The sequence below is a fragment of the Globicephala melas genome, chromosome 5 (assembly GCF_963455315.2).
Source record: "Globicephala melas chromosome 5, mGloMel1.2, whole genome shotgun sequence".
Classification (NCBI taxonomy): domain Eukaryota; kingdom Metazoa; phylum Chordata; class Mammalia; order Artiodactyla; family Delphinidae; genus Globicephala; species Globicephala melas.
The window spans coordinates 52,718,097-52,736,185 of record NC_083318.1 but is presented as its reverse complement, the minus strand read 5'-3'; the positions used below and the strand labels follow the sequence as shown (position 1 = coordinate 52,736,185).

At 35.6% G+C, this 18,089-nt stretch overlaps 1 protein-coding gene and 1 non-coding gene across 7 annotated transcripts in view; one reads left to right on the top strand and one right to left on the bottom strand.

Annotated features, from left to right (window-relative positions):
• Positions 1–18,089, bottom strand: part of TBC1D19 (TBC1 domain family member 19) — a 155,453-nt gene that overhangs the window by 83,310 nt on the left and 54,054 nt on the right. For 4 of the 6 annotated variants that reach the window (XM_060299223.1, XM_030832233.2, XM_030832232.2 and 1 more), the window contains 3 exons: positions 5,130–5,204; positions 3,897–3,960; positions 2,682–2,728 (listed from right to left, as the gene is read on the bottom strand). The exons of 1 other annotated variant lie outside the window; for it this stretch is intronic. In XM_060299223.1, coding sequence (XP_060155206.1) covers positions 2,682–2,728; positions 3,897–3,960; positions 5,130–5,204 — 186 coding nt within the window. The remainder of the gene's footprint in view (positions 1–2,681; positions 2,729–3,896; positions 3,961–5,129; positions 5,205–18,089) is intronic. One more of the 6 variants, XM_060299222.1, reaches the window with a different exon arrangement.
• LOC115839937 (U5 spliceosomal RNA) lies at positions 3,405–3,520 on the top strand. The gene has a single exon (XR_004034247.1). It is a non-coding gene; the product is annotated as a U5 spliceosomal RNA (small nuclear RNA).

The window sequence follows — 18,089 nt, the reverse complement described above, 5'->3', positions numbered from 1 at the left end:
TCTAATTACACAAATAAGGCATCATACTTGCATGGGAAACTCAAAAACACAGAATTGAAAAGAAAAAGAAACTATGAATATGTGGGCAATAGAAAAGAGAAAATATTAGAAAAGCAGAAACTATAACTAAGGAAATGATTATAGAAAATTTGCTTGAGTTAAAGAAGAATCTCAGCATGACTAATAAAAGGATCAATTCAGCAACAGTCCTGAAGGCCACAGAACACTATGATTATTAAGGAGAAAACAGTTAAAGACAACCATAAAAAGATTACATGAAATTTAAGTGCTAGAAAAGGAAAGAGTTTGGGAGAAATCTTTAATAAGCTAAGAGAAATAATGCTAGCACCATAAAGGCAGTTTCAAACCAAAGTAATTTTTCTTTAAAGTTAAAAAGATACTGCTTACAATTCTAAAAGGCCTGAAATAATTTCTAACAATGTTCTATGCTGGCAAACTGGTATCAGAGACAACAGGTTCAGAAAAGAAAAAAATAAATAAAATGTGAAAGATTCAATCATTCGTTTACTCGTTCACTCAACACGTTTACTGAGCCATGATGTGCTAAGCACTGTTCAACCTGTTGGAGAGAGAACAGTTAAAGATAGGATCAGCTTGCAGCTGCAGCTGGTTTATGGTAGCTCTATCTTATCTTCAGGGTTACCTGGACATCTAGTAGCAACCCTTGGCCAAGATGGGGTAAAATGCACTAACTAGTCATTTATAATGTGCTATTTAATGTCCCCTGGAGGAACTCCATATCAGTTTATTTACATTGTTTATTGAAAATGTACAGATTGCTGGTTTATATCTGAATTACCAGTGGGGTATAAAAGACCCCTCAGAAAACTTGTGCCTTGACTCCCAAGACCGAAGTATCTTGCATGTACCTTGGAGATTCATAACCCAAAGACAAAGTGCATCCTGTGCAACTGAGAAAGGGGCCTGGGAGATGTGTCTGGAAATTCCCATCTCTTTGTATTTTCTTTCTCTTGCTGAAAGAAAGCCTTATGTGGGTGTATCCTTGTGGGTGAAGTCTTGTTGAGCCTTTTCAATTATCTGACTTGACTCTGTAATTGTTGCAGCAGTGAACAAAACTTCCGTCTAATAGGATAAGGCAGGCAATAAGCCAAATAGAAAAATAGTATGTTATATGATGCTAAATACTATGGAGAAAAACAAAGTAGGAAAGGGCTATAAGGAGTTCCAACCAGGGGAGCCAGGGAAAAGTTTGCTGAGAAGGCAACATTTTTGTGTGTGTGTATGTGTTTGAATTTTTTCCATGAATATTTTTTAATTGAAATAAAAAATAATTGAAATATAGTTGATGTACAATATTATGTTAGTTTTAGGTGTACTACAGAGTGATTTGACATTTGCATACATTGTGAAATGATCACCACAATAACTCTAGTAACCATCTGTACCCATATTATACCCATATAATACCCAATATTATTGACCATATTCTTTATGTTGAGAATGTGACATTTAAGCAAAGAAATAAGGAGTGAGGGGAATGTACACACAAGTATCTGGGGGAAAAGCACTGCAGGCAGAGAAAAGAAGGAGCAAAAGGCCCTCACAAATGGGCGGAAGCCAAGGTAAAGCAAGGAGGCTAAAATAGCTGGAGTAGAACAAATCAGGAGAAAAAGTAATAGGAGATGAACTCAGAGAGGTGGTGGGGTAACAGACCAAGCAGGATATTTTAGGCCACTGTCATGACTTTGGTTTTTAAGTAGAAGGAGATAGGAAGCACCTAGATAACAGAAGAGTGGCTTCTTCAGAATTGTACTTACAAGTCTTCCTCTAGAAACTCTGCTAAGAACAAAAGGACAGATTCTAGGTGGGCAGCTTAGAAGCAGAAAGAGCAATTAAGAGGCTACTGAAATAGTCCAGACAAGAGATGGCTGCTTGGACCAGTGAAATAGGAATGATCCTAGTAAGAAGTGGATGGATTCTGGATATACTTCAAAGGTAAAGCTGAAAGGATTTGCTGATGGATTACATGTAAGGTACAAGAAAAAAAGTGTAATCAAAGAGAGGTGAATTAAAATAATTAGTGAGTTGTAACTGCCTACTGAAGAGTTCCACTTGAATGCTCAATATGCCTCTCAAACTTAAATAAGCTCATCATCTTCACTAATGGACTTGTTTCTCCTCCTGTATTCTCTATCTCAAGGGCAAGTTACCTCTGCCCAGTTACCCAATCTAGACACTTAAAGGTTATCTTTGTTTTTTTTTCCCTCATACGCTTTAGATCTAATCAGTTCCCAAATCTTCCTTAAAATCTCTCAAGTCTGTTGAATTCTTTCCATTTTGAATGCTGTTCTCTTAGTTCAGACCTTTATCATGCCTTGCCTGAACTACTAGAACAGGAAGCAAATAAAAAAGGAAACAATTCACTGAGCACCTGTATGTGCCAGGAAGCAGGCTACATGATTTACAGTCACTATTTTTTAATCAAATCTTCCTGATTTACTTCCCTCTAATTTTTCCACGCTCCAATGTATTTTCCAAGAGCAATTTCCAAATATAATATAATCATGTTATTCCACCATTTCAGTGGCTCTGGGGCTTTTTACGTGGTGATTCCTCTGCCTGGAGATGTTTTTATACCATCATTTCTTTTGCATTTTTACCTCATTAATATATATATATATTTAGCCAATAGAACCTACCTCGAGAAAATCCTTAGGTGCATAAACAGGCCTGAAAAGGCTTAAATCTAGAATTAATAAGATAGATTAAAACAAAATTTCAATTATAACATAAAAATTCTTATTAATAATAAATTGTAATGATTCTTTCATATGTTGCTATGCAGCTAGATTAATTCAAACATTTGCAGAATATCAGTTATTTGTCATACATTGTGTTAAGTATTGAGCCAATAAAAATAAAAAGGTAGTCCCTTCCCTTGACAGCCTAGATGACATACTCTAGAAGAAATAAAGAGTCCCCCCTTTGATAAATTTGTAATAGGTTATTTGTAGTTGAATTGAAAAACAATGTCAGTATAATATGAAAGTTCTATATGAGAACAGAGAATTCTATATGAGAATTCTCAAAGTACTTAGAATACAAACAATGCATTCTTAGTGAATTCCTGTAGTTGTATTGAACTGTTCTCCCTTTTGAACTTCTATAACACACTGCTCCCTTTATTATGGCACAATTTCTTGCCCAGTATCCACCCGCCTGAACTTTCTTTTAAGAAGGAGTAGTGAGGATTATGTACATGTCTACCTAAACAATTTTATATATGTATCTGTTTATCACAGTAAATGCTAGAGTTCTCACTCATTATATGTTTATAAAATTGATTGACTCAATTTTAAACATTAAAATGAACCAAAATAAATTCTTAAAAACATTTTAGAAGTATTAAAACTGTTCCACATATACTCTGGTTTCTCTTCAGATCAAATAAATCTCTTGCCTTTTACTAAAGATTTTCGTGGAGAGAAACAAATCTGAGTGTTTAATAAACTTTTTGAGGCCTTGCTTTGGCAGGGCTAGTAAAAAAAAAACCAAACTTTTCCACATTTAATCCATCTTTAACATCTCAATGTAATTAAAGTTTGAAAAAGATTTGTCTATGAAATCCACTGAATGATTTAATTTACCCTTTTATAAAAATGTTTTCAAATGCTGCTTTAAAAGAAGATAACTGATTTAAATATCCTCAAAATAATGGAGAACACTGACCAAAGTTAGGAATTTTAAACTGCAAAGTAGAAGTTTAAGCAAAAAAAATCAGATGATAGTAAATTAGTGGAGAGGGAAAGTTGCTGTCTTTCCAAAAAAATTGTTAATATTGTTATTTTGGATTCACAATTAAGAAGGCAATTTTTTTTCCCACTACCACATTTTGAAAAGAGTTTTACATATACCTGGCTCATCAGTTCCCATTTCATTCCATTTATTGAGAAGTTCTTTCTGTTCTCCAACTGGCCTCTAAAAAAGGTAATTTTGAAATTGATTTTGTTTTGTGAAGTTAAGCAATGAAGCTGAAAAATAAGAATCAATATCTTATCTAAAAGCTTAAGTAAGCTACCATAACACAAGAAAAAATAATTTCATTACATATGGTTAGCTTCTTAGGGAATTACACTTAAATTATATTATTTAACTATTACATTATACAGTAGTCTCAGTGGCTCAGTTACAATGTGGTGCTAATGAGTCCAAGAATAGAAGGTAAATGATCTGTGCTGGCTAGTAAAATTTCACAAAGAAAAACTGCTCCTCAGCCACATACTCCATCTCTTACCCCATCCAGCAATCTGAGAAATGCATTGCAAGGGGGACTGGCCAAGAGAGTGTGACTGTGAATCAGTAGCACCATCTTCCTATATGAAAGACAGTATATTATACAATACTACATATTTAGACAGTTTTTCATATAAACTTATCTTTTTTTTACACCATCCTTCTGGTGCCTTCAGTGACTTGTGCTTGGATATTATCCAAAGTACATTCACTATATCCTGTCCAACAGCAGGAAATAAATAGCAGGTTGGGAGAATGAAGTGAAGAGAAACGTTCTCTCCTACTCATGAGCCGCTATAAAGAATCCAGAATATTTCTCAAGTGGCTTTTCTCTCCTTTTTCACCTCTCCCCTCTCGAAGCCCAGAGTGACAGATAAATGTTGAGTATTAGATCTAAATAGTTCTGCAGAGATGAAAAATCATTCAAGTAAGGAGACTAAAGGTAATTAAAATCTTTAAAGTGTATTTATAAGACAAATCTCCAAATCACCTATACTGCAGAGTCTATATTTATTCTCAAGATATAGGTTTATTACAAAAAGCACTACAGCATACATAATAGAAACCTATATAAACTACATCCACATAACTGGCCTTTCACAGACTTTTGTTTCAAAACAAACTGATATACTAGTAATAAAAAAAGATAAATCTGCCTGACAGTTATTTCATGATACTTCCTAGTACTTGATTCACAAAAAAATACTTAAATGTTAAAAGTACTTTCCGTGCTCTGTGGTGACTTAGATGGGTGGGAGGGAGGTCCAAGAGGGAGGGGATATATGTATACATAATAGCTGATTCACTTTGTTGTAAAGCAACTATACTCCAATCAAAAAAAAAAAAAAAAGTACCTTTCGTGCCAATGGGATACTCAATTCAGTGCACATACTATTTAAACTCTTCAAAATTCTTTTTTCCCAACTTCCCTGAAACATAAGGAACAATCTATTATTATTTCTGGTTAACAGTACCAAAACTGATTTTCAAACATTAAAGATGTTATGAGCTATATAGAAATGGTGAAGTTGGTTGAGATTGGTTATCTTTATTCATTAGTTTACTCAACAAATATTGATTACTGCCTACTATGTGCCGGATACTATCCTTAGCGCTGTGAAGTAAGCTGTGAGTAACAGAAAGTCTCCGTCCTCATGGAACTGACGTTCTAGTGGAGGATGGGAATGAAGATAGACAAAAAAAATAAATCAACAATCAGATGGTGATAAACATTACAAGGGAAAACAGCAGATAATAAAAAGGTAAGTTAGATTTAAGCATTTTATAAATGTTTGATACTCAGGAATCCCATTAATGACCTAGTAAAATAAAATTTTACAGAAATTGTTATATTATAATTTTTCCAAACATGATATTTTACCCTAAATACTTCATCATGAATTTTCTAAGAATAAGAACTTTCTCCTACATAACCACATTACCACTGTCACACCTAAAAACACTAACAATAATATTTCATATTATCTAATATTTAGTCCATATTCAAAAATTTCCAATTATCCCCAAAAATGTCTTTATATTTTTTAAAATCCTGGGTCCATTAAAATTGAATGCATTACATTACATTTGGTTGTTCTGTCTCATTCCTTGCAGCTTAATCTAGAGTGCTTTCATCCTTTTCTTTTTCATATCGACTTTTTTGAGGAGTCCAGACCACTCGTCTTTTATGTATCACAATCTGGATTGGTCTTACTACTTTTTCACAGTATTTATTACATTTCTTGTAAACTTGAAATAATAAGTTAATTTTAATGGTCAGTCATAAATGGATTACCCATATATACCATATTTTAGTAAACTATTCTTTTTAATGCCAAGCTAAAATGCCATAATTTTTGGTCTTTTTATTAAAATATGCCTACAGACCACTTCTGACTCACTAAAACCAAAATAAAATAATGCCAAAGCTCCAAAATTTAACCCAAATGAGGAGAAAAGGAGAGAATTATATATTACATTACCCATAAAGGACAGTTACAACCAGACAATAAAAGCAGAATAATAATAGCGCCATTATGTGATTGTTATAAAGATTAAAGTACTTTGAACAGTGACACAATAATGATAATCATTCAATAATTGATAGCTTTTACTACAGCTATCATTATTCAGAGCTTCTTCAATACACATATTTAAATACATTACTCTCTATCTGGAATAAACCCTCCATGCTCTCCTCCCATCCCAACATACTCATTCCTACATTATCTGAATAAATTTTATTCACCTTCCAGGTCTTTACCTCTATTAAGCCTTCTCTTACCTGGCCCCTCATCCCAGATAATATTCGGTACCTTTGCTTATGGGTTCTCACAGCACCTCTTCCTTCACCTATCATAGCACATATCACACTTTGTCTAGCACATAATAAATTCTCAATAATTGAACAGATTTTACCCTAAGTTATGTTGCAAGCATTTAAAAATAATCTGATACAACTGCCTAAGCAATGAATGAACAGGAAAAAAATCATCTACAGGAGGAATACAGAACTGTGTGAAATGCATGAGGCTTAATTTACTAAATATGTAGAAATAGGTTTTCAAGAATAAAAGAATACTCTTAATATATTGCATGAAATACTGCCCATACCGTGTGACCCCACCTCCTTCCCACCCTGGGCAGGTAACACGGCCCCGCCCCAGCTGTGGCCCCTGGCTGCAGAGAAGTCTGAAACGCAGGTGCCCTGCCAGGGCCTGAGTGGCCATCCCCCCCACCGCCGGCAGACCCGGAGCAGCCTGTACAGGGGACACAGGTTCGATCCCTGTCCAGGAAGATCCCACATGCCGCAGAGCAACTAAGCCCGTGCACCACAACTACTGAGCCTGAGCTCTAGAGCCCATGAGCCACAACTACTGAAGCCCATGCTCCAGGAGCCCATGCTCCGCAACAAGAGAAGCCACTGCAATGAGAAGCCCGCACACCACAACGAAGAGTAGCCCCCGCTCACCACAACTAGAGAAAGCTCATGCACAGCAACAAAGACCCAAGGCAGCCAAATAAATAAATAAAATTAATAAAAAATTTTTAATTGCATGAAATACCCCCAAAACGAATTCCATTTACTGGCTTATTTTCAATTCTTTCTCTTTTCTTTTCTTTTCTTTTAACTGTAAAAAGTTCTCTTAGATCCAAGACTTAAAATACATTTGGGTACATTATTCATGACCAAACTTTAATTATTGCAATATAACCCACTTCCACCCTCAACATCCTTATCCCCAATTTATCTAGATAAATCTTATTCAAGGTTCAGATCTCAGCTTAAAAATAATTTCCTCTAATAAGCCTTCTGTCACTTACTCCCCCAACTCCAGATTGTTGGGGGAGCAGGTATGAGAAAGTTTAATTTAAAAAACTGTAATTTTAATTCAGCCATTACTATAAAACTAAAATTTGCATAAGATTAAAAAGTCAGTCCCTGAATTTGTATTACTTATTCTATTATATAAAGAACTAAATTTCTAGCTATTGAATTATGATTCCAAAAATTCTCATTTTCAACCACTAATAAGAGGGCTCTTGAGTTGATAAAAAGAAAATAACTCTAAGATATAAAAACAAAATTAAAGTTACAAGAGACAGCAATGTGTGGCTTATACACAGTGCATATTTTCAAGACTGCAATACACCATTTTAATACAACATAAAACCTACTAAAAACTCAAACATGAAGACCATTTAAAATAGAATGATACTTTCTGTAATTATACCTTGATAAGATATTCTGAAACATGTTTACCTTATCCTTTAAAAAATTATTCTAACAAAACATCTCTCCAGGTGTTTTCAATAAAGTACAATTTCAAGTGATTAATCATAGTTCTCCTAAACGGATATCCCACTTTACCAAGTATTTCAACTTACCAAATTTAAATTTAAGGTTACATGTAATATACAGAGAAACTAGTTAAGAAAAAAGTTACAAAGAAAAGAAATTAGATATTAGAAGAAAGCATTCTGAATGAAAATAATTTAGGAAACAGAGCTATGTGATTGTCATGTGTTTACATGTGTTATTTTATTAATCCTGTGAGATATGTATCATTACCCTCACTTTACAAATAAGGAAACTTTTTAAAAGAACACCTGAGAGTAGAATGGAAAAGAATATTAAGAACTGAAGCAATGCTGCACAAAGTTTTACTCAATTATTTTTTCTGTGCTCTGCAACTAAAGCAGAAACTTGGAAATGGGGACTTCCCCGGTTGTCCAGTGGTAACGAATCTGCCTTACAATGCAGGAGATGCGGGTTTGATCCCTGGTTGGGGAACTAAGATCCCACATGTCAGGTGGCAACTAAGCCCACGCACCACATCTACTGAGCTCGCCCGCCTCAGCGAGAGAGCCTGCGTGCCACAAACTATAGAGCCCATGCACTCTGGAGCCCACGTGCCACAACTACAGAGCCCACATGCTCTGGAGCCTGTGCACCACAACTAGAGAGAAACCCATGCACCACAACAAAGAGCCCATGCACAACAACGAAAGATCCCGCATGCCGCAACTAAGATCTGATGCAGCCAAAAAAAAAAAAAAAAGGAAACTTGGAAATGATCCAGAAGAGAAGAACAACTTAAAACTGAGAGAAGGAAAGAGGAAAAGGATGTTCAATTCAGAAAAAATCAAATTTTTATGGCTAGAAAAGGGGGAAATGAGGTGTAACAGCTGAGTTTTCAAATAATGAAAAGACATAGATTCAACAAATGTTTATTGTGCACCTATTAAACACATGTCACTAAAAGATGAAAGCATCCCTGTAGTGAGGGTGGGGAGGATAAGACAGAAACAATAATACAAGCTGCAAAAAGTTCATAAGGGCTACACCAGTCTATATGTCATAAACCAAAGAAAACATAAAACAATAAGCAAGCAATAGGAAGCCAGGTATATCAAAACTTCTAGTTGACAACAGAACACATACCACTTCCTTGAAAATCCTAAAAATAATGAAAGAAAAGCGACCCCAGTGGTTGGCCACTTCCCTACTCCCTGTTCCATATCTATGGCAAGGTTGGCAGGATTTTTCCAAGGTACGCCTTGCAAGAACTTCAGTCAGATGGTCAGAAGTCATTTCATAGAAGTCTTGGATGGTCAGAGAAATCATTTGCTCAGACATCAGAAATAGTAATAGGATTTCCTGACAATGAGGACAAATCCAAGATGAAGCAAGAGGCTGCTTTTAAGCTGGGTCATCCTTTAGGTCATCCTCAAGAACTCTAATCTTGAGTAAGTGGTATTCATTCATTCCTTTGTCTCACTGACTAACATGTACTGAATGCTTTCTATCTATAAAGCACAAAGCTCAGACCAGTGAGTAAATGTTATAAGGAGCATGTAACCATTTAACACAAGCAAGAAACTTTCCAGCAAGTAAGAAGACTTAATCAAAATGGGTTAAGTCAGTGAAATTGTGAATTCCCTGTTTCCAGAAGCTCTCCACCAAAAGGAGACAAACTCTAGAGGTTGGACTGGATAAATGTGAACGTCCACTTTAGCTCCAGTTTTACAGATACTTAATTTTTCTCAGGTCCTATTTCTGGAGGTGAATAAATAAGCTCTAAGTCTCAAAACTAAATGCTCAAAAAAAATCATAGTTATTTCTATGTTATTATTTAAGTAAAAATTTCAGTGTGTACCTAGCACCAAAAAAAAAGTAGAAGTAGCAAATAAGTTATTGAAAAACGACAGTGCATTAATACAAAATAAGAAGAAAGTAATAGTTTCTACCCCAAAGACTTATAAAATAAAGATCTTTTAAAATGTTGTTTAAAAGGAAAATGAATGGCATTTTACATTTAAAATGTTTAAATAGGAAGACATTACCTTTTACCTAAACCCATATCCTCTCTAAATGAAATTATTGTTGCATTCTAATCAGTTTCCCTAATAATTGGAATCTATGGTATTAACTCAAAGTATTTCAAGAGTTTTATAAATACAGTAGTTTCTAAGCCATGAGAGGCAAAAGATTCACAAAAGAACTGCAACTGTATTGAAATCTTTAAATGGGTATTAACTATCACCTTGTTACTTTTTCATAGTAATGAAAATAAATAAGAAGTCATTAAAAAATACATAATAAATATATAACACGCAAACAACTATGAAATTATAAAGTTTAAAATTACTTTCTTCACCTTGAAAAGAATAAAGTAAAACAAAATAATAATCATCCAGCTATCTAATGGAAAAAGGTTTTAGTAATTCTCCGATTATAAAAGTAACACATTTATTCAAGATAGTTGGAAAAACAATAATATGTAAAGAATAAAATAATAAATAAGCACTCATAGATTTCAATCCACCAAAATAACCACTGTTACCATTTTATTCTCTTCATTTTTTTCTATGCATGAATGTGTACAATTGAGATGTATATGTGTGTATGAATATACACACGCATATATATACATTTAATGAAAGCAGAATTATTTTGTTTTTATAGTTTGCTTTTCCATTTAAGATTATATCATATGCAATTTCCCATGTCATTATATTTCTTCAAAAATGTCATTTCTGATGCCTGTATAACATTGTCTTTTGGAGTTTCCATATTATATTTAAGCAGGCCCTATTGCTGTTCGTTTAGATGTCTTAAAATTTTTTACTATTATCATGAACATGAATTTCTGTGTTTCTCTGATTCTTTCCTTTAGGGTCTGAGAAATGAAATTACTAGGGATAAGGGTATGAATATTTTCTAAAAGGGAATACTTTGCAGTTTTTGATTATTCAATTCATTCATTATTTTAAAAAAATATCTATTGAGCGTCTACCATGGGCTAGGCCCTATGCCAGATGTTGCAGATACAATTGTGAAAAGAAAGACACTGGCCCTGCTCTACAGAATCTAGTGATGATACAGACAACCCAAGTATTGTGGTGGGAAGTATAGGGTGCCTCCCATGTGGAAGATTGGAGAAACAGGATAAATATCTGAGTATCTGAGAAGTAGGGGTCAGAAGTCCTTCCCAAAGAAACTATCATCTAACACAGGACCTGAAGAATATGCAGAAGTTAGCCAAAAATATGTGGGATTTGAGGGTAGGCAGTTTTGGGTAGAAGCAAAAGCATGAGCACAGGTTCTCCTGCTGGGGAACAACTGAGGAGATCAAGGATGACTAGAGAGAGAGAACATATGTGTGTGGAAGTGGGCATGGGAGTGGCAGTAGGGGGAGGGACAGTGTGAGGAGGCAAAAGATGAGACCTGAACAGTAAAAAGGGGCAAGATCACTTATAGCTTTTTAAGCAAAAGTAAGGAATTGGAGCTCTATCCTAAAAGTCTTAGAGGTTTTCAGAAATGGAGTGACAATACAGAAGGTAGAAAGGCCAATTAGGAAGGGGATGTGAATTGAAGTAATGTAAAACTAGCAAAATTCTCATTTTTGCTAAGGTTACTAGATTGACAGTGAATAGGATAAATTCAACCACACAGCACATCTTGAGTTTGTCTGGGCATTTCTGGACTGGATACAGAAATAGGCTAAATATCGTCAGGTAGTGTAGATTCTGGAGCGGCTGTCCAGATTCAAATTCCAGGTCTTCCACTGAGTAGTTTGGTAAAGTTGGCCCCATCTAAGACCGTAAGAGTGACTCATTTCATAGAGTCAGCATAAATATTAAATGAGTGAATACTTGTAAAGCACTAGAATGGTACCTGGCACGTAATTAGAGCTCTATGTGCTTACTACTATTATTTCACAAGAAAACTTACGCACTTATATTTATCACACTGCATATAAGTTTCTTCAAATATTGCTTCCTGTGAAAGGTGTAGCAAAATAGTTCCCAAAGTATTTTATATGGAAATAGATTACATAAGTTTGAACAACACTAGATTAAATAAAAATTAAACGGTTTCTTTATTGCAGAACCTCTCTGAGCTGTTAACATGCCAAAAGAAATTGTAAGCAACAAAATTAAGGAGTATTAGATTTAAAAAAAGTATAAAATAAATATCCATGAGTCCCTACTGATAAAAATAAATGATTGAATAAATAAATAAATGGGGGAGAGGAGACAACTCTTCCATGAAGAAGAATTCCAAATAATTTCTGTAGATACTCCCCACCTCAGGGAGGTGGAACATAACTTCTCCTCAAGTGTGGACCATGACTTCCTTCCAGACAGTACAGTATACATACAAAGGGGGTGGGGGGAAGAGTAGCTTTACAGTGGAAAAACCTCACAAATAATACCTCAATCAGGCAATCAAGGTCAACATCAACAGTGATATATCATACTGATAGTATATACCATGATATAATCTAATGACTATAAATGGCATTTTATATCTGTGATCTTCCTCCAAAAAACCCACAACCCTAGTCTAATAATGAGAAAAACATTAGACAAATTCCAAGAGAGGGATATTCTACAAAATACCTGACCAGTACTTCTCAAAACTGTCAAGGTCATCAAAAACAAGGAAAGTCTGAGAAACTGGCATAGCCAAGAGGAGCCTAAGGAGACATGACAACCAAATGTAATGTGGTATCCTGGATGGAATCCTAAAACAGAAAAAGGATATGAGGTTAAAACTAAGGAAATCTGAATAAAGTATGAACTTTAGTTATTAATACTGTATTAATATTAGTTCACTAAGTGTAACAAATATAAATGTACCATAGTAATGTGAGATGTTAATAGGGAAACTGGGTACGGGTTCCATGGGAACTCTCTGTACTGTCTTCTCAATTTTTCTGTAAATCTAAAACTCTTGTAAAAAATCAAGCCCACTAAAAATAATAAATTGTGATTCACCAAGAGGAAAACAATGTGTACTTCCATCCCCAAACTTATTTGTCCCTGGACCCCCCTTTTATGGAGTATCTCTCAGGGCTAGGATTCAGTATAAAACACTCTGGAAAATGCTGATGCAGTATAAGGAGTCTCTTCCCCTCATCAGCCCAAAAAACTTCCTAGCCATCTTCCCTATAGCACATAGCACTTTCTACCTTATGTTATAGGTACATATGTCCAAGTCTTATTTCAATTATTAAATCATGAAGTTACCTGAAGGCATAATCTGTATCTAATTTATTTCTGAATCTTCACAGCACATAGCAGAGTGTCTTCTACTCGTAGGCATTCAGTAAATATCTTTTAAGTAAATATTGTAATAATTGCTAGGAAGGATGGTAAATGCCTTTACTTATTGATTCATTATAAACTTACTAAGCTCCTGTTACATAAAGGTCAGTATACTAGAGGTAACAGTTACACAAAAGTCTTTTTAAAATTGTTACTGCTTTCCAGAGGCTTATAGGAAAAGACAGAAAGATGCGTACAGAAATTACTATAATAGAATGCAATTTGTGAATGAAGGCCATGAAATGACAGTGTGCTACAAGAGTGCAAAAGAGGGAGAGATCCTTTCAACAGGGTAATAACAACGTCAGAGAAGAGACGCCATCTGAGTTGACACAAAATAGATGGGATTTACATAATGTAAAGCAGGCAGAGGGCTTTCCGTGACAGGAAAACAAAGTAAGTGTTAAAGATGCAAGAGGAAAGGCAAAATGATTCACTTGGAATGGCACAAACGGCAGTTACAAGACAGCAGAGACTGATAAAGTGGAAGGAGCAGCTGCAGACAGATAGTAAAACTCTTAAATGGTGGGCTGTGGAGTAAAAACGTCATTTGTTAGGCGATTGGCAATCACTGAAGGTCTGTTAGAAGGCAGTGAGACACATTATAAGGGTTCATCTGCTTGAGGTTAAAGTTAATAGAATTGAAGGTACATAAGGAGAAAGACAGATTCAAAGTTGGTAGTTATAAAAGTTAGTAGTGAGGGACCTTCAAGATGGCAGAGGAGTAAGAGGTGGAGATTACCTTCCTCCCCACAAATATATCAAAAATACATCTACACGTGGAACAACGCCTACAGAACACTTACTGAACATTGGCAGAAGACCTCAGACTTCCCAAAAGGCCTGAATGAGCAAGAGCCCGCTAATCAGCCGCTGTTTTAACCCCGTCCTGTCTGGGCAGGAACAGATGCCTGAGGGCGACCCACACACAGACATGGGGCCAAAACCAAGGCTGAACCCCAGGAGTTGTGCGAACAAAGAAGAGAAAGGGAAATTTCTCCATGCAGCTTCAGGAGCAGCAGATTAAATCCCCACAATCAACTTGAGGTACCCTGAATCTGTGGAATGCCTGAATAGACAACATCCCAAAATGGAGGGGGAGGACTTTGGGAGCAACTGCAGACTAGGGGTTTGGTGTCTGCGACTGACTTGTTTCTGATTTTTATGTTTATCTTAGTTTCGTTTTGAGCGCTTGTTATCATTGGTAGATTTGTTTATTGGTTTGGTTACTCTCTTTTTTAAAATTATTATTTATTTTAATAATTTTACTTATTTATTTTTTTAAAATTTATTTTTCTTTCTTTTTTTTCTCCCTTTTCTTCTGAGCTGTGTGGCTGACAGGGTCTTGGTGCTCCAGGCCATATCAGGCCTAAGCCTCTGAGGTGGGAGAGACAAGTTCAGGACACTGGACCACCAGAGACCTCCTGGTCCCATGTAATATCAATCAGCGAGAGCTCTCCCAGAGAGCTCAGTCTCAATGCTAAGACCCAGCTCCACTCAACGGCCAGCAAGTTCCAGTGCTGGATGCCCCATGCCAAACAACTAGCAAGACAGGAACACAACCTCACCCATTAGCAGAGAGGATGCCTAAAAACATACTAAGTTCACAGACACCCCAAAACACACCACTGGATGTGGCTGGCCCACCAGAAAGACAAGATAAACCCCCACTCACCAGAACACAGGCACCAGTCCCCTCCACCAGGAAGCCTACACAACCCACTGAACCAACCTCACCCACTGGGGGCAGACACCAAAAACAATGGGAATTACGAACCTGCAGCCTGCGAAAAGGAGACCCCAAACACAGTATGTTAAACAAAATGAGAAGACAGAGAAATATGCAGCAGATGAAGGAGCAGGGAAAAAACCCACCAGACCAAACAAATGAAGAGGAAATAGGCAGTCTACCTGAAAAAGAATTCAGAATAATGATAGTAAAGATGATCCAAAATCTTGGAAATCGAACAGAGAAAATACAAGAAACGTTTAACACGGAACAAGAAGAACTAAAGAGCAAACAAACAATGATGAACACCACAATAAATGAAATTAAAAATTCTCTAGGAGGAATCAATAGCTGAATAACTGAGGCAGAAGAACAGATAAGTGACCTGGAAGATAAAATAGTGGAACTAACTACCGCAGAGCAGAATAAAGAAAAAAAAAAATGAAAAGAATTGAGGACAGTCTCAGAGACTTCTGGGACGATATTAAATGCACCAACATTCAAATTATAGGGATCCCAGAAGAAGAAGAGTAAAAGAAAGGGTCTAAGAAAATATTTGAAGAGATTATAGTTGAAAACGTCCCTACCATAGTAAAGGAATTAGTCAGTAAAGTCCAGGAAGTGCATAGACTCCCATACAGGATAAATCCAAGGAGAAACACGCCAAGACACATATTAATCAAACTATCAAAAATTAAATACAAAGAAAAAATATTAAAAGCAGCAAGGGAAAAACAACAAATAACATACAAGGGAATCCCCATAAGGTTAACAGCTAACTTTTCAGCAGAAACTCTGCAAGCCAGAAGGGAGTGGCAGGACATATTTAAAGTGATGAAAGGGAAAAATCTACAACCAAGATTACTCTACCCAGCAAGGATCTCATTCAGATTCAACAGAGAAATTAAAACCTTTACAGGCAAGCAAAAGAGAATTCAGCACTACTAAACCAGAATTACAACAAATCCTAAAGGAACTTCTCTGGGCAGGGAACACAAGAGAAGGAAATGACCTACAAAAACAAACCCAAAACAATTGAGAAAATTGTTCATAGGAACATATATATTGATAATACCTTAAATGTAAATGGATTAAATGCTCCAACCAAAAGACATAGGCTGGCTGAATGGATACAAAAACATGACCCGTATATATGCTGTCTACAAGAGACCCACTTCAGACCTAGGGACACATACAGACTGAAAGTGAGGGGATGGAAAAAGATATTCCACACAAAAGGAAATCAAAAGAAAGCTGGAGTAGCAATTCTCATATCAGACAAAATAGACTTTAAAATAAAGACTATGACAAGAGACCAAGAAGGACACTACATAACTATCAAGGGATCAATCCAAGAAGAAGACATAACAATTGTAAATATTTATGCACCCAACACAGGAGCACCTCAGTACATAAGGCAAATGCTAACAGCCATAAAAGGGGAAATCGACAGTAACTAAATCATAGTAGGGGACTTTCACACCTCACTTTTACCAATGGACAGATCATCCAAAATGAAAATAAATAAGGAAACACAAGCTTTACATGACACATTAAACAAGATGGACTAAACTGATATTTATAGGACACTCCATCCAAAAACAACAGAATACACTTTCTTCTCAAGTGCTCATGGAACATTCCCCAGGATAGATCATATCTTGGGTCACAAATCAAGCCTTGGTAAATTTAAGAAAATTGAAATCATATCAAGTATCTTTTCCGACCACAAGTCTATGAGACTAGATATCACTTACAGGAAAAAAGACAGTAAAAAATACAAACACATGGAGGCTAAACAATATGCTACTAAATAACCAAGAGATCACTGAAGAAATCAAAGAGGAAATCAAAAAATACCTAGAAACAAATGACAGTGAAAACACGACGACCCAAAACCAGTGGGATGCAGCAAAAGCAGTTCTAAGAGGGAGGTTTATAGCAATACAATCCTACCTCAAGAAAGAAGAAACATCTCAAATCAACAACCTAAACGTACACCTAAAGCAATTAGAGGAAGAAAAACAAGAAAACACCAAAGTTAGCAGAAGGAAAGAAATCATAAAGATCAGATCAGAAATAAATGAAAAAGAAACAAAGGAAATAGCACAGATTAATAAAACTAAAAGCTGGTTCTTTGAGAAGATAAACAAAATTGATAAACCATTAGCCAGACTCATCAAGAAAAAAAGGGAGAAGACTCAAATCAATAGAATTAGAAATGAAAAAGGAGAAGTAACAACTGACACTGCAGAAATACAAAGGATCATGAGAGATTACTACAAGCAACCATATGCCAATAAAATGGACAACTATAAGGAAATGGACAAATTCTTGGAAAGGTACAATTTTCCAAGACTGTACCAGGAAGAATTAGAAAATATAAACAGACCAATCACAAGTACTGAAATTGAAACTGTGATTAAAAATCTTCCAAGAACAAAAGCCAAGGACCAGATGGCTTCACAGGCAAATTCTATTATACATTTAGAGAAGAGCTAACACCTATCCTTCTCAAAGTCTTCCAAAATATAGCAGAGGGAAGAACACTCCCAAACTCATTCTACGAGGCCACAATCACCCTGATACCAAAACCAGTTAAAGATGTCACAATAAAAGAAAACTACAGGCCAATATCACTGATGAACATAGATGCAAAAAACCTCAACAAAAAACTAGGAAACAAAATCCAACAGCACATTAAAAGGATCATACACCATGATGAAGTGGAGTTTATCCCAGGAATGCAAGGATTCTTCAATATATGCAAATCAATCAATGTGATACATCATATTAACAAACTGAAGGATAAAAAACATGATAATCTCAATAGATGCAGAAAAACCTTTCAACAAATTCAACACCCATTTATGATAAAAACTCTCCAGAAAGTAGGAATAGAGGGAACCTATCTCAAAATAATAAAGGCCATAAATGACAAACCCACAGCCAACATCATTCTCAATGG